The sequence below is a fragment of the Mytilus californianus genome, unplaced genomic scaffold, assembly GCF_021869535.1.
Source record: "Mytilus californianus isolate M0D057914Y unplaced genomic scaffold, xbMytCali1.0.p SCAF_30, whole genome shotgun sequence".
NCBI classification, from domain to species: Eukaryota; Metazoa; Mollusca; class Bivalvia; order Mytilida; family Mytilidae; genus Mytilus; species Mytilus californianus.
This window is the reverse complement of record NW_026262680.1, coordinates 2,245,836-2,271,183: the sequence shown is the minus strand read 5'-3', so window position 1 is coordinate 2,271,183 and position 25,348 is coordinate 2,245,836. Positions and strand designations below refer to the sequence as shown.

Here is a 25,348-nt window from a genome sequence, read left to right as displayed (position 1 = left end):
CAATACATAGTTGGGACTTTCATTGTATTTGGTTCTGCTTGTAAAGCGGTAGCTAAAAGTTTATGTTTGTTACAGATGTCGTTTTCTGAAAATGGAGTCAGTTGGAATGTTGGTGAATTGGTGATTTCTTTTTTCAGAACCTCAATGTAAAATTTACGTCAAACAATAATAATATTATTAGCAGCTTTATCGGCCGGGACAAAAACAAATTCCTTGGCTAGTTCTTTTAGTTTATGTTTGATACGAGAAATAGGTTTATTGTGGTTATTGTTAAGAGTAAAATGTTCTTTAAAATGTTGAATACGTATATCAACTATGTTCATTACTGAATTAAAAAAAGAGTCCAAAGATTTTTTGTCAGCTTTTTCCCGTTTTATCCATTTCAAACAGTAAGTAGTCTTCTTGTCGCAAAATAAGTCTTATTGTCGGGGAATTAGTCGCTAAATTAGTAATCTTGTCGCCTAATTAGTCTTCCTGTCGCTAAAAAAGACTTCTTGTCGCTAAATTAGTCTTATTGTTGCTAAATTAGGCTTCTTGTCGCTAAATAAGTCTTCATGTCGCTAGATAAGTCTTCTTGTCGCTAGATAGGTCGTCTTGTCGCTTCTTGTCGCTGACGAGTAAGGCCCCTTTTTCATTTTGTCTTTGAGTAAGGATAATTAAGAAATTTATAAACAGCTTTAAAGAGAGATTAACAGTGTTAAGTTAGAGAGATTAATTTCCGCGAAAATTTTTTAATTCGGACAAAAAATGAAACTTACAGAGCAATTTTAAGATGCTAAAATTAAAGGCATTTTGGAACTTAAATGTTGTCGATTTGACAAATGTTCAATTGTAAGACATTTTATAAGTGTACCTTTCTTCAATCATATGTCAAATATGGACATTTTTACTGTTTTTGCAGTGGTTAGGTAGATAAACAAAATTCAGAAGCTAAACTACTATATGAAACACTTATGATGACTTACATCTGAGATCTCAAAATTTTAACACTTGCCGTTTTCGGCCAAAAATCTACACTTTTTAGACAAAAAATTGACAATTTTTGCATAAAACCATCTCTAACATGATTTAGTAACCTAATTATATAAAACAGGTATCATTTAAAGTTAATTTTTGTCTCAATTCAGTCTGAATTCAAATCTTCGTGTTTCAAAAAAAATGTTAGAAGTATTTCAAGGCAAATTGTGAAAAATTTGCTTCATTTTATTAGAAACATAAACAAAAACAAAAATTTCAACTTTTTTAAGTTGGTCTATTTTAATCTTTCAAATGATACTAAAATGAACTACCTGTCAGTAACAGCGAGTACTCTCAAATCTGTATTTAGTGTCTTTTTTGTTGTAGGGATGTATAAATACCCTGACACATCCGGTTTGTGTATTTGTTACTTGTTTTGCTACTCTGTATCGATCTTATGAGTTAAGCCCTTTTCAACTGATTTTTATAGTTTGTTCATATGTTGTGCTGTTATACCACTGTCCCAGGTAAGGGGGAGTGTTGGGCGCCCGCAAACTTGTTTAACCCCGCCACATTCTGTATGTGCCTGTCCCAAGTCAGAAGCCTGTAATTCAGTGGTTATCGTTTGTTGCTGCATATCATATTTGCTTTTTGTTCATTGTTTTTGACATAAATCTGGCCGTTATAGATTTCTCGTTTGAAGTGTTTTACATTTGTCATTTCGGGGCCTTTTATAGCTGACTATGCGGTATGGGTTTTGCTCATTGTTGAAGGCTGTACGGTCACCTACAGTTGTTAACTTCTATGACATTTTGTCTCTGGTGGAGTGTTGTCTTATTGGCAATCATACCACATCTTATTTTCATATAAGTTAAAATTTAAAAACCCAAAAAGTGTCACTGTGCGTCAAAATGTAATGTGTTTGAATTTTGACTCTGTAACAATGTCTCACCGATTTGCATTTTTGCAAGTAAATAAGATTCCAAAACCATTCTGCGATTTGAAGATTCTGAAGGAAGTTTTAAATCATCAACCCCCAACAAGGAATGATAAGTCTTGGAATTTTCTACTGCAATATAGGTTTTGTTCCCCGAGATTATGCTTCACCCCATCCATGTCATTAATTGTTAAATTTATTTATAAACAGTTAATATCCCCAACCCTTACCAAAACTGATATTCTGAACTGCCATTAAAAGATATTTTCACTGTTTTTAAGTATTATTTCTGGGTATCAGGAATCACCCCTATCATATCATGTATAGTACAATCATATACAAATATTAAGATTTTCATTCCAATAGATATATTGAGTTGCATTTCTGCTGCGCCAAACTTTTTTTCTAGGATTTGGTGGCATGACAATAATGTATCGAAAATAGTTAAGATCTGCACCAATTTACCATGTATATTCTTATTTGCCATAATGATACTGAACCATACTAGATATATATATATATATATATATATATATATATATATCTGTTTAGAAACTGCCCCTTTACAAAGGGGGCACTTGCGGACGGGGTATCCACAAATGCGTCTTACAGCATATGCAATGAAGATACAGTATACAGACAAGAAAAAAATATTCATATGTCATCTACAGAATTAAAAAAAAGTGGTACATTATGTAGTAGAGAATTGATAAGAAGTAGTTGATTCGTAAACGATAATCAACGAGCGACTTTAGTCGCAAGTTGATTATCTTTTCCGAATCCACTTCTTCTTATCAATTTTCTAGTTTAACCCATTTCTAGTAAAACGACTATTTCATTTAGTGTTTAATCTTTACGAATTATTTAAATTATATAGATTTTGGTATTTATGATTTATTCAAAAAGACATATATTTTATACTGAATTCATTTATCTTTTTTTGAAAAGTTAAAAAAAAATTTAATTACCAAAATTTAGAACTCTTTGAAATTTACATATATAGTATTTAGCAATAAGTATTTGTTTACAGCTGATTAAAGATTGGCTACACCTCAGACGTACTGTATCAAGTACGTAAATTTAGCGTATTTGCAACAATTTTGCCATATCATGGTGCTTCAGATGATGCTGCCTTCCCGAATTAAACACAATTAATTGCTTAAATTCTTACTTGAACACTTATACATGAATTTTGTTTAAACTGGTTCCCTTTCATTAAGTGTAGATTATTTTAATGTTATTACATTTTGGCATCCATCGTCAACCAGTCAATAAACTAGTAATATCTGTGGTACGTATTCTGAATCCCCAGCCGAATTGCTCTTGCTACAGATGTACAATGTATAATTATGTCAATTTTTACTTGTACATTCGAGCTGTTCATAGCCGTGATCGTCTAGTCGTTGGTACCGAAATCATAACAGTGACATTAACAGTGTCTTGTACCCGGAACGAAATGTATATTTTATTAGATAACAAAAGCGAATTATCTATGAGACAGAAATACAGTTTATTGACATGTATTGACAGTTATGCGCTTTAAGAGTGCTATTTAAATATTAATATATGTCAACACTCGAGGTATAGTGGTAGCATGCATTGACTGAAGACTCTACTGATTATGAAGAAAATACGCGCGAGTTCGAACCCTTCATATGCCACTCGTTTTTTGAGAGGATTGTATATGGTAAGTTAAAAGTTTAAAGTTATGATATACGTTATCTTAAGTTAACACAGTGGTCAGTTGATTCTTGAAACATAATCTACTGTAAGAACAATAGACTGACGTCAGAGAAATGGATTAAAAAATAAGACCGCTCACATAAAAGGAATACATATTATGTACAACATAATATAAATTAAACAAAGAGTCACGTAAATTATATTGCATAAACATTTCACATTTAGATTTTAGGTTCTAAATCCAATGATATGTGAGAGTACATTTCGCTCAACATTTTTTTACTGTCCATATTTTTATTAACATAGGGATCAACCTGATAATCACCAATCAGTATAAGTATTTTATCGTAGGACGATAACTCTGTGAAGCAGAGGCCCGTGAAAGTAGTACTTAGATTATGGTTTAAATGACTTCTTTAAATGCTATAGAGGAAGGAAAAACACACTTGTAAGTCCAATTAGGCAGTGTTACATTTATCTTCCGATTTTCTGCTATATAGTTCTCATACAGCCTTATCAGGACAAAAATATTTTTTTCAACTCATGACTTGGAATTAAGGTGTATTACCATAGGACTGTGTAACTTATAATTAAGGCCTTCATGTGACGATCTTTGACATAAGGACCAATTGTTTCGCACTTAATTGAATTTGAATTTGACCTTTAATTTAAATGATATATTTTGGGGAACATTTTCCTGTCAACCTCAAGCTACCCGGTATAATATTGGCTGTTTGCAATGCCGAATTTTTTTCATTGCACTTAATGGTTGACCCTAGGAATCAAGACCTAACCCACTATACAAATTGTTAAACACTTAAAAAGTGGTTCGAATCCCTACTTCTTAACAACATGCATTCATAATTGCCACCAAACAATCTTTCTAGTGCACCCACTGTCTAGTTCCTGGGGATAAATGCCCCTCTTCTGCATATCATTAATTGTTAAATGTATTTTGAGCTGTTGGGGTTATGTTCGTCCGATCATATTCCAAATTGTAAAATAAATTTAAACATTGTAAGTTCTAACCAATTAACGATAAATATGCTTATTTGTTTGGATAAACACGTTCTTTGCTGTAGTTAATGTGCCATTCCCTTACCGCAGTGACTTTAATATATGAATAGCAGAAATTTCCTTTAGTGCACTCAAATACTTTTACCGAGTTTAATATATTTTATGTAATTTTTGTCTCGCCTTGACGGAGTCAAAAAGCGAGACATAGGTATGCTGTTTCCGGCGACGGCGGCGGCGGCGTCAACATTGTATTAGTTTGTGATTAGGTCTAGTTTAAGGTGAACCACTAGTGGTTGGTCAATGATATTTGGTATGCAGTTGTTTTAGCACAGGCACATCTCATTTCCATGGAGATTATTTGGCCCTGCCCCCTCAGTCATGGTCTATTGACTTTGAAACTTTTGCTTAGTTTACATGTATTAGTTTGTGATTAGGTCAATTTATGGGGAACCACTAGTGGTAAGTCAATGATATTTGGTATGCAGTTGTATAAGCATTGGCATATCTCATTTCCATGGAAATTATTTGGTTCCGCCCCCTCAGTCATGGTCTATTGACTTTAAAACTTTTGCTTAGTTTACATGTATTAGTTTGCGATTAGGTCAGTTCAAGGGGAACCACTAGTGGTAAGTCAATGATATGTGGTATGCAGTTGTATAAACATTGGCATATTTCATTTCCATGGAGAATATTTTGTCCTGCCCCCGCAGTCATGGTCTATTGACTTTGAAATTTTTGCTTAGTTTGCATGTATTAGTTTGTGATTAGGTCAGTTCAAGGGGAACCATAAGTGGTAGGCCAATGTTAATTGGTATGCAGTTGTATAAGCATTGGTACATCTCATTTCCTTAGAGAATATTTGGTCCCGCCCCATCAGTCATGGTCTATTGACTTTGAAACTTTTGCTTAGTTTACATGTATTCGTTTGTGATTAGATCAGTTTAAAAAAAACGCTTATGTTAAGTCAATGATATTTGGTATGCAAATTTATTGGCATTTGCAAGTCTCGTTTCCATGGAGATTATATAGCCCCACCCCCTCATCATGGTTCATTGACTTTGAAACTTTTACATAGTTTACAAGTCAATGTTTCTGTTTAGGTTTGTTGAAAGGGAACGACTTATGATAAGTCTATGGTATTTGGTAGTCAGTTGTATTAGCATTGGCACATCTCATTTCCATGGAGATTGTTTTGCCATGTACCTTCAGTCATGGTTCATTGACTTTGAATATTTGCATAACTTATATGTTAAAGTATTGCTATTTTAATTTCAACATTTGCATTATCAAAAGTACAAAAAGGCGAGACATATCTCTGTGTTTACAGTTTATTCCTACTTGAAATGGTTGCCTCATTTGTTGTCAAGGTTGTCAAGGTGAAATTAAGATAAAAATTTTAAAAGAACATCAACAAAAGTTTATAAATTATTGTGAAAGGGTAGACCAGAAAAAAAGGCTATAACATAAATACAACAGATAATATGATCTTTTGTTTTCTCCAAACAAATGTATTTTCATAATTCAAAATTATAAGTCTATCGACAAAGGTTATGTCTGATTTCATATATAAAGTACTATATATAATTATTTTTATATATACTAATTATTATATATTAGATATGTTTAAGGGGAAACTGCCAGCCATTTGCTTCGTCTTTAATGTTGGACATACTTTTAAAATCAATTTTTCTATCTAAAATTTTGAGAAAATATGTTTTAGAAGGGAAGAAAGAATACGATTTTCTATCTTTTAGAAATCAGTAAAAACGGTCTTAATTTTTAAAAAAAGTTCTTGCATGTGTATTGCTGTATGTGTGCAGGAGGTTTTTATTTTAAAGCAATGATTGATTTCAGGCATACAAATAACTAAAATCAAATGAATGAGCCCTTACTTATTGCGGGATTCTAAAAAGTATTTTTTTAATTACATTTAAAACTAATCAGCAAGACGGCTTAAAATTTGGCCTAAGCAAAGATAAAACGAATAAAAAGACCTCTACGTTTCCTCATTGATTTGTTAATTCATTTATATGAATTGAGTACGTAGAACAAATAATATATGAGCTGTGTCGGATAAAAATCAACCTTATGCAAATGAATATCAATACATATGTTGACTTATTTCGGGTTGAAAAAAATCTCTGTTTGCAAATTGAGTTGATGTTAGAACCCTACAAAACAGACCCAAATTCATCTTTTATTTCGTATTTAAATGTTCCAAAATCAATCAAAATCTTATACATGTACATGTATACGTGCACTTGTATAAGGTTTTTCAATCCGACGCAGTTCATATAAGCATATGAAAAAATAGCAATTAGATTACATCAAAAAGAAATGCCTTTCTGTTATTTTCATTGCAAACGAGCATAACATTTTCGTTTTTGTCAAAATGAATTCCGGTCGGTCTGTATAGTCCATCTGATTGAGTAAGAATTTCTCTATTATGTCGACCATCTGCAGATACTACTATTACCGTGCTCGTGTCCCTATCAGTTACATAAATATTGTCATCATCATCTATTGTCACATGATATAAATTTCTATATTTATCGTTTTGAAACTTCCACATTAGTTTTCCATCTAGAGAGCAGCAGTATATTGCTGCTTTGTCTATACATATCAACCTGTTTTTGTGTATTGCAATACCGCAGGTTCGAACTGAAGGTAAAAGTATAGTATGTATTACATTACCTGTCATGTTTATAACCTTCAGTAATTTACCAACCAAAGCGTACAGGTTATTACCATCATACGAAATACCCCAACAGAAATCACTAGTTTTGATTGTACTGGTGATAGAACCTGTAGTTAAATTTACTATCAGTATTATTTTGTTATACGAACATGATACTGCAACAGTGTTAGTATCTACCTCTGTAATGTAACACGGGGCATAGGAAAGAGGAAAGAGCTGGACATTTGCACCATCTACATCACAAATAATTACTCTCTTTTTATAAGAGTGATCAGTAAACACTATTTTTTTGCCTATTTTGATACATTCATGAATGCACCGATAATTATTTTTTGAAAATGAAATATCTAACTCTTGACGAAAAGTTATAGAAACAGGAAGGTTGTTTATTGCAGGCGTCTGTGCTTGGGCAAAAGCTTCTGTTGTGGTTGGTATAATTTCTGAAATAAAGATAATGAAATGCTGATTTGATATTTTTCCCAATCAGTGAATGTCTTAAAATGAATTATGAAATAATTGTAAAAATAGAATATATCTTCGATCCGACCAAGTTTATGGTTGATCAAATGTTGATGTATTCGAAACACTAGCATTTGCTAACCCAGACATAGAAAGTTTAATAAGATTGACTACATTTTTTCGTAATTGTTGGCTTTCAATATTCTACAACTTCGCACTTGATTTAGCCTTCCAATTGTTTTGATTCGAGCGCCACTGGCGAGTTGTATATAGACGAATCTGACATGTGGTGTACCATATTGCTATCCATAGCTCTCATTTTCTAGAAACAATAAAATTTTCCGCCTTTTTATGTCAGTCACAAGTGATATCAAGTCCAAACTAAATGAGTAACTGTGAATCTGGTTCGTTGGTTGATGTCTATAGAGGTCAATATGCGTATTACTTTATAATTGACACATAAGGAACTTTAGTTCATACCTGTACCACATTTAACTAGCGATAAAAAAAACATCATTTATGTTAATCTGTAAATAAATATTGACAAGTAATTTACATTTTTGCAAATAATAACATTATAACTATAAACTAGTTACCAGGACTAATGGGTAAAAGTGTTGCAGTAATGTTTGAGTTCGTTCCACTTCCGTTGGAATGTTTGATAATGACTTCAGATATTTGTCTTAGTTGTTCTTCTATTTTATCATCAGTTTCCAATAAATCGGCGTCGAAATCAAAGTGTAGATATAGTGGTTCTGAGCTGGGTTTTTTAGTATCCAATGTTTTGTACTCTGAATTTAAATGAAGAGAAAATGTTTTATTTAAATGTGGCTTTCATACTAAGTAGACGGCAACCAAATAATCTGAACTCAATCTTATTCTAACTCTATTGGAAATATTCAGATACGTTTACGACACAAACAGATGGCCGACGATTATGTTAATTTATTCAACCGCTATTCATTTTAGATTTGTTCTCAATTTGGCTGGTTTTGAGAAAGACATTCACGGCCGTATGTTGATATGAAAATAAGGAGATGATTGACAATGAGACAACTATCCACCAAAGTTCAAATGAAATGGATGTAAATGAGTACATCTAAATGCCTATTGTCTCAGACTTTTTGTACAAAAGGTTTGTTATATTATAAATGATTACCCGATCGATATTGTTAGTCATGAAATAGTAGATCTTAATGAAATCTGGAGGAATTTTCGATTTCTTTTGAAATCGAGTAGTATTGAAGAAAAACAACGGATAATAAACTAGTTAAACGTTTGCTAATTTTATAGTTTAAAAGACGACTGCAACAACGATGTGAAAACTATATTAATGTGCTAGAAATGATTTTACATTTATATGAGCAAGCAGCATCAATATTTTTACCACATCAGTATGATATTGAAGAAATTCATTAAGAAAATCAACATTACTATAAAACTTATAGATATTGGATCGAACAAATCAAAGATTTTATCTTGTGTTCGATTCCAAATATTAAACCATGTATTTTCTAGAAAAAATGATTGTCACAGTAATTGCGTGGAGATGAGGAGGGAATCCGTGGATGTTGGGTTTCGATTTTTTTAATCAAATAACTTGGTATAGAAACTTGGTATATAATCTTTGCATAAGCAAATTACATAAACACCTATGAGCATGTTTTTAAATCAAAAGGAATTTATCTATTTATAAACATAATTATAGATTATGTGATAAAATATCTGCAGGACATTAGTTAAACTAATATGTTCAATTTGGTTCCGTACATGAACAATGTCTAAAAAATGACAGTAATTGCGTGAAAATGAGATGGGAATTCGTGAACGTTGGGTCCCGCTTTATTTAATCATTAGATACTCACTTTTTTTGTAAAACACATTACCCAATTAAGAGTACAATTATACTGTTATAATTTGTAGAATTGATGTTTTATTTTAGAAAATCCTCTAAACTATTTAAACATTTAGGTTGGACGTATTTCGATTTTAAGATACATTTTATGATACTTTAAAACTTATATGCGATGAAAAAGTTCAAATGTTGTTGTGGTAAGACTTAAAGGGGCATTAGCTACGATTTATGTAAAAAACAGGATAGGAATTTTGTTTCAAACATTTATAAAAGCGGAATATTGAAACAATACTTCGATGATAGCAGTCATATTCGTTTAATTTTGTCAGAATAAGCTAAAAATCATCGCTTATGTATAATGGTGTTGCAAGTTAATATGTCAACCTCTCTTGCATCCGTATTTATGCAAGCTTTGATTTGAGCCTTTGTTGGAGATAGTTACGCATGTACTAAGCGTTTTCAGTTATTAAGAAGAAAAAATGTCAACAGTGAAAATTGAAGAAAGAGAGACACCAGGACAACAAAACATATCGATTACACGTGCTTGTCTGTCTAATAATAATACTATTGTTTTTATCTGGTCATATGACAATCGGCAGACTTCGGAGGCAACCTGGATGGTTATTGAATAGATAGCGTGTGTAAAATACGCACGAAATGCTGGTACATAATTACGAGTCCATGCAATATTAATTGGGGGTTTTTTGTGGACTTTTTGTAAATTCAATAAACGTTTTAGTGTATTATATATCAAAGATGACAATTTTAGTCAAATCAGTGATCATGAATTTGACAGCTAATGCTCCTTTACAAGAAATAATTTCGAGTAAAATTTTCAATTCACATCACTTTCATTTTTGTCGATCAAAAACACAAAAAGACAGAAGTTAAGAATAATAACGGTTTGATGTCATACCTATCCTCCCCAACTACTTTATGTTAGCTAGATAAATTGTGTTGCATTTGCATATAAAAAATATTTGGGTAGGAAATCAGAAATCGTATCATTATGAGCAAATTCAGCGTGACCTAACAGATAATTTCAAAATCATATGTTTTTCTGCACAGGCTTAACGGTAAGCTTTAAATTGACTCAAAGATTAAGAATCATTAAACCAAGTGTTATTAACTGGCTGTTTCTGTTTTGGCCCTTATGTAGATTCTCTATCAATCGTACTGGTTCTTGATTCTTCTAGTCTCGGGAATAGTTCAGCATACCTCAAATCTATACAGGTCCAATACAGAAACAGCCACGTACCAACTCTATAGAAACATAGTTGACGAACCTTCAACGGGGACCAAAACCATATCAATATTTTTAGTCCAAGAGGTTGTAATGTGTTCCAAAATCCTTTCTAGAAACAAACCCAAAGCAGATTGTAATCTTCTTTCTGTTTCAAAGATATCCAGCATGACAATGCTCCCTTTTTTGGCCACAATGAATTCTATTCCACTTAAGCCTTTATTTATGTCATCTCTAAGTGAATTTAGAATATCAATAGTTCTCTCTATGTCAGATTCAGTCTGGAATATTATCTGTACCCGGACTTTTTCTCTCCCTAGAAAAAAATATTCATGTCATAACATTCTATATTACATTGATTGCTATATATTTCTTTAGGTGTCACTAAAATAGACATCTTAACATGTGGTACAACCATTGAATGACATAATCTTTCCAATAAAACGTTTATTCTGTAATGCTGTATCGTGTATGGTGTAATAGTTTATTGTGTATTGTGCAATTGACAATGGTGCATGGTGCAAAAGGAAATATTGTTTCGTTGTTTAAAATTTAAATCGTTTTAAAACAATGTTTGGAAGTTTACTATTTATTCATGCGCTTTACCTTATGGACAATTTTGCATGGTGCGAATCGTGTAAGTCAAATGGAAAGAAAAAATGATGCAATGGTGTATGGGGAATGGTGCAGCGGTGTAAAGAAAATGGTGCAGTAGTGTATGGTGTTAACACTTTTCAACGAATGTAGAAAGCAATTGTATTTGCCGTCTCAAAAGACGTAAACAATTTCAAGTAGTGTCAGACATCTTATGTTAATTTGCTACCTTTTGATTTCTCATCTTGTATTATAGATCTCAGTTGAACTAAACTTCTGTTAAAGCTATTTCCCCAGTAAAACTTGATTGGCGTTCTTTCAAATATCACTGTAAAAATATATTGAAATTATAATTACAATGAATTACAATAAAAACATAGCGTAGGACATGAGATGCTGTTGGACCGAAAATGAAAGATCTATCAGATGATTATCGGAATTTATGATTACTAATCGAACTGCAAAATGTTAGATCTCAGACGATGATGTAATGTAAACATCAGGTGCTGATGGCATAAGCTTATCTAAACATTTGGTATAAACTACCTACAACCTAAGTTGACTGTTAGTCCCTGATACTGGCAAGAAAAAAAGGACAGTGTTTGATAGAAATTTAGAAAAATATCGTAGTGGCGAAGTCGAAATCACCCCTTAAAAAATGTAGAAACACCATCACAAGTTGGTTGACCGTTATGGAATACTAAGTACCTGTTTTACAGATGAAGACGGATATGTTTCAATTGTCGTAACCACAATCCCGTCTTCTTTTCCTCAAAATATGCCCTACCGAATTAGACTTATCACCGGATTTGTACTAATAAGAGCAACACGAAGAGTGCCGCACGTGGAGCAGGATCTGCCTACCCTTCCGGAGCACCAGAGATCACCCGCAGTTTAAGTGTATATTTTAACCTCGGGCGTCACTGGAGGAGCATTAATTGTCCAAATGCGCATCTAAAGCAGTACAATTGTGATCATTTCTGTTATTACTAAACTGTTAACCCGTCGTCTTTCTTGAATTAATTTTTATTTTCATATAATTGTTTCTGAAGTTTAAGCTGAATATTGCTTCTTTTATCACATTATTTTCTTTAACTAAATCTGAGATGCTGAGACGAACAAGACAATATATAGTGTTTATAAAGAATCAAACACCCTAAATTGGGGTAGTTAAGTATACAGGAAGATAACAATTATTGAATGAATCTTTTATGAAAATAATGATATGTGGTATGACTGCCAATGAGTTAAAGTTTGTCCAAATGTCGTAACATTGCGTTTCCAAACTACAATACACAGATAAAGGTCTCTTGGTTTGATTTAAGCTACAGTTTTTGCAATTTCGTATGGTTTGCAGTGAAGTATTTGCGAGAGGCTATAACATCGAATATTGAAATTCAAATAAATGCATTTGAAAGTAAATATGTGCAGATAGCTGATTGACCAAACTGTCAAAACGGTCATTAAAATACTTAAGGATCTACCAAACAACCTTTAAATATACCTGAAATTATGTGTTATGGAGGGGCGAGCGTTTGTGTCTCTTGTGCCACTCGAAGGAATTTTTCTATATTATTTAATGTAATGACTTTTCATCTACACCAGCACACGGCGTATTAGGTATCCATTGTAGACACAAAACCGTGGTAAAAGTTTTCTGGAAGGATTTTTATCATAAAGGGTTTTGAACAGATTTAGAATCCGGAATAGTTAATTCGCATTTATCTTTTTGAAAATTCCAAGAAGGCCGACAACGGATAGGTTTTATATATCATTTATCGTACATTTAGAAAAATCCTGTCATTATTTTCTCACTGAGGTCGACTTAATACAGGATCTTGTCATGAAGAACGATAAATAAGCCATCATAAAATAGTATGAACGGTTTATCCATTCAAGCGCACGTGTGATTACCTCCGGTTAAAATTTAGGTTGATCTTACCCGAACTTCAGTTTACTGTTTTATTTTTTTTTTGTTATTTTTTTTTTAAATATATGTGTTTTTAACATGGTTTCAAAAGTGCTCTAATTTACCAAACACGTTCTGATTACTCAATGCTGATAAATATTTTACCATTTTGGTTAACGGAGAACAACAATGAGTGGCAATTAGTGTCATTGGCGGTATAACCTTACCGTTTAAAACTTTGAAAAAGTGAAAACATAATTGAAGCGTTGTTTATTTACTTCCGACGCATTGATTTTCACTTTAAACGCGTTGGTTTTCCCTTTTGAAAGGTTGTTTTGCACTTTAACGCGTTGATTGCAAACATGTTCTGATTACGCAATATGAAGAAATATGCTGATAGATATTTAACAATTGTGGTTAACGGAGAACAACTATGAGTGGCAATTAGTGTCATTTGCAGTATGACCTTACCGTGAAAACATACTTGAAGCGTTGTTCATTTACTTCCAACGCATTGATTGTAAAAACTAACGCGTTAATTCGAGATTCATACGGTATTAAAAATCAACGCGTAAGTTATGTAAACTTAACTGTTAATTTTTACTTCAAACGTTACAGTTTTCTCATTTTATACCGTAAGTTCGAATTCTGTTTTGTGCTAACCAATTAAACATTGATCAAACAAACATTTTGTGATCGTATAATGCTTCTGAGTGATACGATTGACATGGACGGATACAGTCAACGGTTTTAACAGCGTATCGTAGAGTCTATCGACTAATGTGTTTTAACCAGAATTTTTAGAAACAAGAACTTCTTACAGCTAGTATTTGCAAACGTTACTGACCCAGTCATGTTGACACGTTTAAATCTCCGGTGTTGGGTGGCACTTACTATGTAATAAGAGGAAGGAATGAGCCATTGGAATAAGTCACTATTATTAGCTGCATGATATATGATAAGGCCGAGAAATTAATAGGAATTCTAACATGACGTTCTTCAAACGCTTTGAGTACACACCCGTGGTAAAATATGAATATATTGTTTGGGCTGTTCCAATCGTACTCCCGCGTCATATGTTTTTTTATGAATGAGCTACCCGACGTCATAGAACGATGACGTAAGAATATAAGCATTTTACGGGAAAATACACGCTTGTGAAACCGAAAATCATCACAACAAGGAAACGTAAACAAACGATGCAAAAATGTGTTATATAAACCATTTGTTGTATACATATAAGACATATAAGTACAATTATCATTTAGATTCATCCAAACCTATCTAAATATGCTATTGTAAATAGTTTAAGCATGTCATTTATTCAGTTTGCTCCGGTCTTTTACGTCAATTTAAAAGTGCGTTTATTTATGGGAACGGCAAATATTGCCTTCATCTATAGCGCTTCGATCCAAAACAATTGCCGTATTTGTCCTATTAGAATCGAAATAATTCATAGGGCTTGAATATATCGTGATTTTACCACGGGTTGTCCCTTAATGCCGATATTTTACCCCTCGCTATCGCTCAGGGTAAAATATTTGTCATAAAAGGCCAACCCGTGGTAAAATCACGATATATTCATCGCTCAGGGTAAAATATCGGCATTAAAGGGACAACCCGTGGTAAAATCACGATATATTCAAGCCCCCATGAATTATTTCTTAAATATATGATAAGGTTGCAGATTACAACCTAATGCAAATCATAAATATCTGAATTTTTTCACAGATGGAATTAAAATCACTTTTGTAAGTGACATACAAAGTGATATTCATACTGATAAGTCGAAAACGAACTGACTGCCATTGAAAAAAAAACGAAAAGCAACGAAAAAACAAACAACAGTACACAAAACTCAACATAGACAACTAAAGACTAAAAGCTGTTGCTATAAACCTTTTTGTCTCTACCCTACCTCAAAGGAGAGAAATGCACCCTCCATCGATATTTAAATTGCCATTTATTTGCGCGATATCATTTCACATATAAACAATATATGCCTTAGGTGTTAGTGAACTTTATGATTGCTCTCAGTTTACATGTCCGTCCGTCCGTCCATCTGTGTTTATGTCCATCTGGAAAATCCATCTGGAAAATTAAGGTACCATCTTTTTCTTAAATATATGAGTTGTACCCCCAGATTTTACAGATTGGTAATAACCAGTGAGTTGTTTAATCCAAGATGGCTGAATCGTGAATTTTTATGATTTTTACGTTGCATTTTACATTCAGTTTGATTGGAAGTAAAAAAATATGAAGATGTTGAACAGTTGTTTTTTTTCTCTCGAAAGTCCAAGATGGTGAAATGGCGGCCTTTTTATGTATATTGACATTAATAACGTTATCTTCTCTATCTTTAAATACGATTTGAGATGTAGCATATTTTTAAATGACTTGGTGATAAATAAAAGGTAGCTGGTTAATAGCTAATATTAGGCATTTTTACGACTTTTCCTTCATACCTTAAAACCTCTGGTTTATAAACTGTTTGAAGCATAGATCTCGTGTTTTGTAGATAAAAAGAACACAAAAAGGCATGATTTGTGTCAATGTTTAAAAAAATCCAAGATGGCGGATCGTTGGTCATCTTTAATAGCTTTAGATTGTTTTCATCTCTGGCTGAATGTTTGAGATGAATATTATAAAGCGTTGATGCATGCCTAATTATCGCCTTTGTAATAAAGAACCAGTAGGGGGTATGTTTTGTATCTCATTCTTTAGTTGTCTATGTTATGTTTTTGTGTACTTTGTTTGTCATTTCGTCGTTTTTTCGTTTTTTGCCATGGCATTGTCAATTTGATTTAGACCTAGTAGTTTGAATATTCATTCTGGCATTTTTGCCTCTCTTTTGGTTTTCCAATCTTACTATGGGATAGCGTATACGAAATATGGCTTAAATATACAGTGCACTCAATATACTAGTATATGGAAACAAAAAAACGATACATCTCTATTCCATGTTAAAAATATTTGTTTTCCCGACGTTCATTCAGATGGAAGTTCTAGATAAGTGCTTCCACACAATTCAAATTACTACAAGCTCAACTATCATTTTTGAGGCATTATACATGACTTACAATGTAAAGTGACTTTTAAAAAATACAGTTTAATCCCATTGAGGACGTGTTCACTTTACTTTAAATTTTGTTTTGACACGGGCTACCTTGTAAATGAAAAGAGTAGGGGTCAATATATCATGTCCCTTTTATTCTTTTTATAAATTGGTATCTTGTAACAAAAATTTCTTAAGGAGGGGTTTAATATATCATGGTACTTCTGAGACCATTATTTGTTTTAATTATGACCATGACATATTTAACCTCGTTTACGGAAAAGGTTTCAGTCTTAAATTCTGCAGCCTTAGGCCTGATTCTCACGTAACGTCGATTATATTGCCTCCATGGCCTCAAATGGCCGTGTACAATTCTTGAACTGAAAAAAAAGAGTTGATTGGAGTATTTGGTCGAAAATAAATGTCATACACGAGCCCTACCCCTCTGATAAATATCACGCTGTCCCTCATGTTGAACTTTGGGGTTAATTGTACATTATTTATTATTTTAGAGTAAATTTTGTTAACCAAAATCTTGACCCGGACCGTACACAAACAAGGCATCATCATCATGTTGAATTTCCGAAACAATTGCCGTCGTCTACCCCCTTGTATCCAATCTCTGAGCGCGATTAATTAACATTCGTAGAAGTGCTGCGAACGACTCAGCCATGATTATTTTTTGCCGCCAAAATAATTCATGTTTATGCATGAAATTAAAGCTGGCCGTTAGTTTAGTTTGTACAGTTGTACATAAAGTTTTTGATTAGTGGACACAAATACCAAGCAAACAGTATGAATATGTGAAACAATAACGTTAGAAGTGAAACTTAGCTGTAAAGTTTGCAAAACTAACGGGTTGATTTTTCATAACGTATTATTTATGAATAAATGCGCAATTCTTTTTTTACAATTGATGGTTAAAAGTGAAACCAAAGCGTTAAAAGTAAAAACAAAACCGCGTTAATTCGTGAAAACCAACGCGTTAAAAATGAACACCAACGCGTTAAAAAATCTATACGGTATGTTTATATCGCCAATATAATACGAAAGATCACTCCAAAACACTAGCAGCAATTACTCACATTTTATGTTTTCCAGCTCCTTCAAGGTATTTATATACTTATTCTGCATATGTATATCTATCCTACAGGTTTTATGCAAAATGATTGTCTCCTCATAATTTGTTTTCTGGAAAAAGTTTATATCCATTTTGTGACCAATATCACGAAAACTGTCAAAGTAATTCTCAAATTCAGTTCTCTCAATGCGGATATTAGTTTTGTGTGCCATTTGGTTTCTGTAATAACGAATGCGTTCTACATCATCACCTAATCTGTTATCAACTTTGCAAGGGAATATACCCCATCCTTTAGTAGGCGGTGATATCAACTGAAACTGTTTTAACAGTCTATAAATTAATGAAACGTCTAAAGAGCCATACGAATTTGACAAATCTAAGTCTTGTAAGCAATTTTGCTGGTCTGGAGAGAAATTGCGAAGATGTGGAATGCATAATTTGTACAATCTGTTTGCATGAATACTTGATCTAATTACATCTCTAAGGATATTTGGAAACGTGTCCGTAATAACAAAGGACATTCTTGAAAAGCATTCTTTGGTCTCGCCATCTTCATCAACAATTTGACTCACTGCAAAGGTAAATGCTTGATAATGACATGGCGATATTACATATTTATTTCATTATAGAATAACCAATATTTTCATTAATTGTCATTTGTAACAATTCCAATGTTAAGCATGCATATACCCCCCCCCCCCCCCCCCCCCCTCCCCCCCCCCCCCCCCCTTTTCGTCAAGAATGACCACAAGCTGTCTGTTTAGGACTTTAACATGGGGTGGATCTTTTTTTCGCTGTTTTGTAAAACGTTACAAAAAGATTTGGAGAGCAAACGTTTACAACTTAAATGGTTTTAATGACTTTAAATTGTAAATGTCATAGTAATAGACTATGCAACACATGCATCTTTCGATTCTGAATGTAAACTGGATGAATCAATTCTAATTGCAAAAGTCAATATAAAAGCACGTGTTCGACTTTTTAAACTTTTTCCTTCGTAACTGGATCTAAAATGTATATTATAATCTAAATTTCATGAGCATTTGTTAAAACGCAATTAAATAATGCAATCAACTGTCTATCTTGATCAAGTGTTCTTCTGTCAGGTGTGTCGATCTTCCTGCTTCCTGTACAAGTGATTAGTGATCTTAAGTCGTATATCCCTCCGGGCTTTCAAACTGTAATCAGGAGGAACATCTGGATTATAATACAATGAGGGTAATTCAATTACATGCAATTGATCATAATTGCTAACAAAAATGGCGGCGGCTAACAAAATGAAAACAAATTTTGTCAAAAGCGGAGATCATTTGGAATTGACGATGGCGGAAGATAATTTAACGATGGCGAGGATCATTTGATGATATAATAAGTCATGAAGATTCCTGAAAACAGGTTTAATTCACCATTTTCTACATAAGGAAATGCCTGTCCCAAGTCAGGAAGATGACAGTTGTTTTGTATTCGTTTGATGTGTTTGAGTTTTTGATTTGCCATTTGATAAAGGACTTTCCGTATGGAATTTTCCTTGGAGTTCGGTATTTTGTTATTTTTACATAAAGAATGAGGCCAGGTTTGACATGTTTGTGTACAATCAACCATCTTCTTAACATGGTACAGTGGTGTAATAGCACGACATAAGAACAACCAGTAAAAATAAAACAAACATGAAATCACAAGACACAAAGTACATGTTATTTCAGAACCAATTACAACTAACGAATAAATCATGTTATTATCATATAAGTATTAATCAGTACACATCAAACGGATCAAGTGGGACCTGTGATAGCTGACTTTTCGATAAGTGTTTTTCTCTTTGTCGAAGGTCGTACGAATACATCCTAGTGAACACACAATTTCCCAAACAACACTTCGAAGTTCCTGGCTGATAAAAGGAAAATAATCAAAGCTAAACTATACGTTAATCATACTCAGCTATCTCTATTCTAAATTAGATCGATGGAATAAAAAAAAATGTACCTACAAGATTATAAAGAGAAAATCTATTTTTCAAAAGTACTTAACTCTTTAATACCAATATTATAAACAAAACAATACATCTTTAAAAGAAACAATATTAAATTATACTGTATGAAAGAATGTGTGTATATACTAATTCATCTGCAATGTAATATCAGAATAGTTTCATTATAAAGTTTTGATGTTTATAAAAATTTCTTTACTCTTTTACAAGAAGAAAGGCTATATAACTAAATAGAAACAGCAGTGAATATTAAACCTAAAATCTGCAATGTTAACAATGGTTATTTGTTCATACCTACAAAGTTTTTTGAAATGCAAGTAAACACTCACACATAATCATAATATATTTACTCTTCATTTTATTGTCTCGCATGCGACGAAAGCCGCAGAATGTGAAACATAGGATTACTATCTGTTGGTGGCGGCTGCGACGAAGACGTAAACTGCTTAGTTAGATATAAGAAGATGTGGTATGAGTGCCAATGAGACAACTTTCCATCCAAGTCAAAATTTATAAAAGTAAACCATTACAGGTCAAAGTACGGTCTTCAACACGGAGCCTTGGCTCACACCTAACAGCAAGCTACAAAGGGCCCGAAAAATTACTAGTGTAAAACCATTCAAACGGGAATTGCATGTTTTATATTTCAGAAGATAGAAAACCTGGATGCTTCATACCTGGTACTAGTATGTAGATGCCTTACGTTACAAAATTTTCATCTGCCATGTCAATTGTCCCTGACCTCATATTCATGGTTCAATGGATGCTTGAAAAAAGGTACAGTTTTTGTGTTATGTGAAATACGCACTTATAATGAGTAAAAGAATAACTATATTAGACATATGGGATCCTTGCAAGGTCTACACGTCAGTCAGACAGAGTTCCACTGACCTAGACTTCATATCAAGTATCAGTGATCAAGATTGAGTTTTCTTTGTCAAGTCCGTATCTAAGATACTATAATGCATATACATTTGGTGTATTTAATGTTTGGTAGGTATACATGTCCGACTAGCAGGTTTCATCTGCTATTGATTTTTTTTCATGGTTAATTGGACAATGTTAAGTTTTCACAATTTATCAGATACTTTAAGGAATGGGCAACAGTAGTCGTATGGAATTATTGTAAGGTGAACATGTCTGTCTGGCAGGGTTCATCCGACCTTAACCTCATGTTCATGGATTATTAGTCAATGATATTTTTTCATGATTAGGCCATTTTTTTAATTGCTTTAAGCAATAGGCTTATCATATTTGGTGTATGGTGTGATTGTAAGGTTTGTACATGTCTGTCCGGCGTGACCCCACTTAGCCTGACCTCATTTACAAGGATCATTGATAGTCTTGAGTTTATGTGATATTTGTATTTAAACCTCCATTTTAAAGACTTCCAAAATAACCTCAATCATGATAATTAAAGCAGGCGAGACATTTCACTCTTGTGTTTTTTTTTCTATATTCGATTATTGTCAAGTATATGTTTTACCGCCATGAGAAGAAACATCATCTTTTTTTCAACAATACTCTTTGATATCTTTATCTAAATTGAATATTGCGTAAAGAAATATTATTCAATAATGTGGTTAAATATAAAATAATATTGTCATGAAGGAAATGAATTTGGTTTTTACAATAATTTTGTTTCCTATAGATCTTTATTTGGTTAATGAAAAAAAATTGACTTGTTTTATTGAAAGTCATTCTATAAGCATTTCTTTTTAAACAAGTGTCAACTATTTTTTGTGAAGTATCCAGTATTGAATTTCTTCGCTATGAATGCCAAACGCTCTATGAAAATATTGATACGCATTACATAATTTTTTCACGGTGACTGAAAGAGACAGAGAAAAATTTACAGTTAAAAAAGCAATACTTCCCTAACAAAAGCCATAGCTGATTCATTAATTATGAACTATTAGAATAAACGCCAATCCATTTAAAATAATAGTACATGACAGAACAAATGTTGTCACTCGTTCAACATCGTTTGCATGATGTTTATTAAAAAACAAATAGTTGTCCGCTGTCTCTAAATAGAAGACAGTCTATACGTGGATAATTTGTACTAATAAACTTTAAATTAATGGTATACGTACATGTACTCTTTAGACCTTTCAGATATTATGTCTGGTTCTTTTAGTATTATTTTTTTATGATATTTATTCTAATAAGCAACATATAAAAATCTTTCTATTGATGTTTTTACTTATCATACCATTAATTGCTTGCATTAGGGTCAGATCTTGAAGAATGCAAAGATGATTCATATCTGAGCTGCAAATTGTTGTGTACAGCTTGATGCAAGTGTCGTGATGCAAATGTCCATCAATGCGCTTCGTTATATCTTTTATTTTCTTAAGATATTCATCGTAAAACTCTTCAGATATATCTTCACACTTTTTACTGATTACATCATTTATAGTATTAATAATGCGCTGGATATCATCAGCAACTTCGACTTCGGTATCATGTGGTATATTTCCCCATTTGCAAGATGGTTCAGGCATTACATTTTCGTATCGTAATATTTTATAACACAGTTCAACTGTGAAATCATCTATACATGGAAGCTGCTCCATTAACGAAATTTCTTTCTTTGTAAAAGCTGTTCGAACATCTTTTAGTTGAAATTTCCCTCGTAAACCCCTTAGACTTATGTATTCTTTTAAGATGATTTGCATTACTTTAGGAAATAGCCTGAGAATAACACATCCTAATTTTGCACGTCTGTCTTCAGGTGTAACAGGCATTTTAAATGCGAGTTTTACAAATTATCTGCTGAAAAAAATAGAGAATAAAGTGATAATGTTTTGGTTCATTAAATAGCACACTTCATCTAGATGGTGTCAATATAGTACTTGTAAACGTTAATTGAGTTGTTACCGTAGAACACTGTAGACATAGTATACATATTTTGTTCAGGCATCAAACTTAAATAGTCTCAAACAGACATTACTGTTCTATTGACATGTTTCTTGATGGAATTAAAACGACTTTTTGAGTAAGATTATACAATTGATGATCTTACTTGGTTACATGAATTGATCTCAAGAGATTAGTATACGACAGTTTTCTATACGATCTATTATCAGCCGTAGGTGAGTATATCAGCCCTAAAGCTGAAGACTTGAAGACTAATATCGACCGGGGACTGATAGTACATATGATATAAAAAATTTCATGACTTTGTTTATCATATTCTTCCACTTTTCAAAATATTATTGTATAAAAAGGTTTTATTTAAAGAATAGCAATGTCAACAATGAACTTGCACTGCAGGAAAACAAATATGTATGTCGGATATATCATATGTAAATTATAGTTAAAAAATATTTAACCGTAAAATGCTCAAACGTACTTCTATTTTCTAGAGATTTCATTGATATGTTTAAAGACCTACCAAATGTATTAAATCATTTTAGACATATCTTAATAGTTGAATTAGGCCAGTTTGAACTTTGCAGCACTTTCATAGAGAATACCAAAGATTTACAAACACCATTTATTGTAGTCTTTGTTTTACATTTTTCATAATATTTTCCTGTTTTCTGATATTTATCTTTTTACACTTAAAATGTACAATTGAGGTATAGTTTACTGAATTTGTCGATTGATGACGAATGACCCTGCAATAATAACCGGCAGCAGTTAATAATTTTTTCATAGCTGACAGCAAGCACCATTTTATAAAAAGTGGAAAAAATGAAACAAGTATAAAAAAAAATCTATATACCTACTTTAAATACGCTCAGAGGATTTCTTCATAATTAATACATGTATAAACTCTGCAGGCCTGTAATCTAAAATCCAATGGATTTAGCGTAAAGACGTCTTTAACAGTCAGAGTAAAACATGACCTTGTCCCTTAAATATGCATATGTATATGACAATAATGTTTAGTTTAGTTTTAATATATTGATAACAAAATCTATATTTATACCAGTAAAAACCATTTTCAAAGATGTAATTACAGTTTTGAGTTAGTAACCTTTTATAATATGTTAATGTAAAGGATGGATATGTTTATTCGTACCGTATCTAGATTTTCGGGCTCGGTGAACAACATCTCTGTAAAATTAGACCTAATAATGTAGCAGTAATACATAGATTGCGTTCATTGAAATCTAAAACGTCACACAGACACGGGCACAGCAAACGAGTTGTGAAATATAAACAGCGTAAGATGGCTCCAAAGAATATAAAAAATATCTTTATACTATATTAAAAAGAAACATTCCTTTATCATTTATATATATCAAAATGAATATGTATGGAAAATGTATACAGGTTTTTCAAAATATAACTAAAATCCGTTGCCTTGTTCTTTTTTTTTTTTTTTTTTTAAATGAATCCATGAAATAAAAACTAAAAGAAAACGAAAAAACTATTTCTGAAACAAGCATAAAAGATCTATATACCTACTTTGAATACACTGAGAGGATTTCTTCATAACTAATACATGCATAAACTGCACCCCTGCAATCTTGTAATCGACATCATTTCTTTGTTGATTTAATTAGAATATGATAGTTACATGTGTATGAAAATATGAAGTCAAGGAAGTTTTTATACAATTCTTATTCAGAAAACATAATACTATTTTGTTCATATTACAATGTATACAAAAGTATGTTATACCAGTTTTAATCAAAACATTTAAAAACATTCCTTTTAGAAAAGCGTTAATCCATATTTAAATCTTAGGTATAGAATAATACTCGCCTGTTTATTTAAATCATTTTATTTCTATGCGACTTTTGATAACCTTAATAATTATATCATATTCACATCTTTAAAAAATAAATTGTTTAAGAATAGGCGCACGCGATCTTTAAGACGAATTGAGCATTACAGTCAACAATCTAAAGACTTGCAAACTGCAAAAAGCATGGCCTAGAATTGATGGATGCATCGTAAACCAGAACACATATTATAAGTTATTAATTGAGTTTGAAAGCAAAGGCTGTGTTGGTTTAAAATGATGGATGGATAAAAGAAAAGCTGTTTAACGTCCACGGGCATATTAGAATCATTTTCAGGACGGGCGAAATGAATATGTACCATGCTTTGTACTAGATTGACATGCTGAGCCAGATTTTCAACGTGGTAGTTCACAAGGTAACATTCCACATGAAGACATTTTACTCTACTCGGACACTTTGTTCCTACTCCGAGCAGACCAGATTTTGCTTTTACTCCTAAATGCTGTGTCCTTAGAAGCAGCTAATACCAATTTTCAAGTCTTTGGTTTGAATCAGCCGGGGATCAAACCCACAACCTCCGACACTTGAGCTCACCACGCTACCACGACATAACCGATAAGTTGTGCTTTACAACGACGTAACATGCTTACAGTCATAATTTAAACTGTTGTGCACTCGCAAAAAAGGACATCCCTGCCCCGCATTCATATAAGTATAATATACGAAGGAAAAGGAAATTTGTCTTCCAGAGACATAGTTCCTTTAATAATGTAATGTGGTTGTCGCATTCCTTTATGGTCATTCTCGGGATTGTCTTCAAATTGTACGGTTTCGTCAATATCTCTCTCTAGCCAATACGGCGTATCTTTAGTTGATTACAAGGCACATCAACAGACAAACAAACATACAATAAGTCAGGCAGACGAACGAAGACGAACGGACAGAGAGATGACAGACTGGTAGACGGACATACGGACGGACGGATTGACGGGTGGATGATTCCGTATGCATGGTTTTGATGGTAGGAATAGTAATTTTGGCTCTGTATCCACAAAATCTTCTCTTAAGATTTACGAGGAAAAAGGACTCAAAGCAACCCTTCAAATCTTCACGTTCATCTTCACGAGTTGGTGACCAAAACGAAGTATCTGTTTCAATATAAAAATAAGA

At 32.7% G+C, this 25,348-nt stretch overlaps 2 protein-coding genes across 2 annotated transcripts; both read right to left on the bottom strand.

Moving 5' to 3' along the window:
* Positions 1–5,843: 5,843 nt before the first annotated feature.
* Positions 5,844–11,015, bottom strand: LOC127736408 (uncharacterized). Its single transcript, XM_052246945.1, has 3 exons — positions 10,893–11,015; positions 8,348–8,542; positions 5,844–7,732 (listed from the first exon to the last, which is right to left on the bottom strand). Exons 1-3 carry the CDS (start codon positions 10,912–10,914, stop codon positions 6,912–6,914), a joined length of 1,038 nt encoding a protein of 345 aa, XP_052102905.1. The 5' UTR covers positions 10,915–11,015; the 3' UTR covers positions 5,844–6,911.
* LOC127736429 (uncharacterized) lies at positions 10,925–23,996 on the bottom strand. Its single transcript, XM_052246974.1, has 6 exons — positions 23,898–23,996; positions 21,691–22,253; positions 17,493–18,059; positions 11,673–11,771; positions 11,018–11,165; positions 10,925–10,961 (listed from the first exon to the last, which is right to left on the bottom strand). The coding sequence occupies exons 2-6, from the start codon at positions 22,223–22,225 to the stop codon at positions 10,925–10,927; spliced, it is 1,386 nt and encodes a 461-aa protein (XP_052102934.1). The 5' UTR covers positions 22,226–22,253; positions 23,898–23,996.
* Between the last annotated feature and the right edge of the window lie 1,352 nt (positions 23,997–25,348).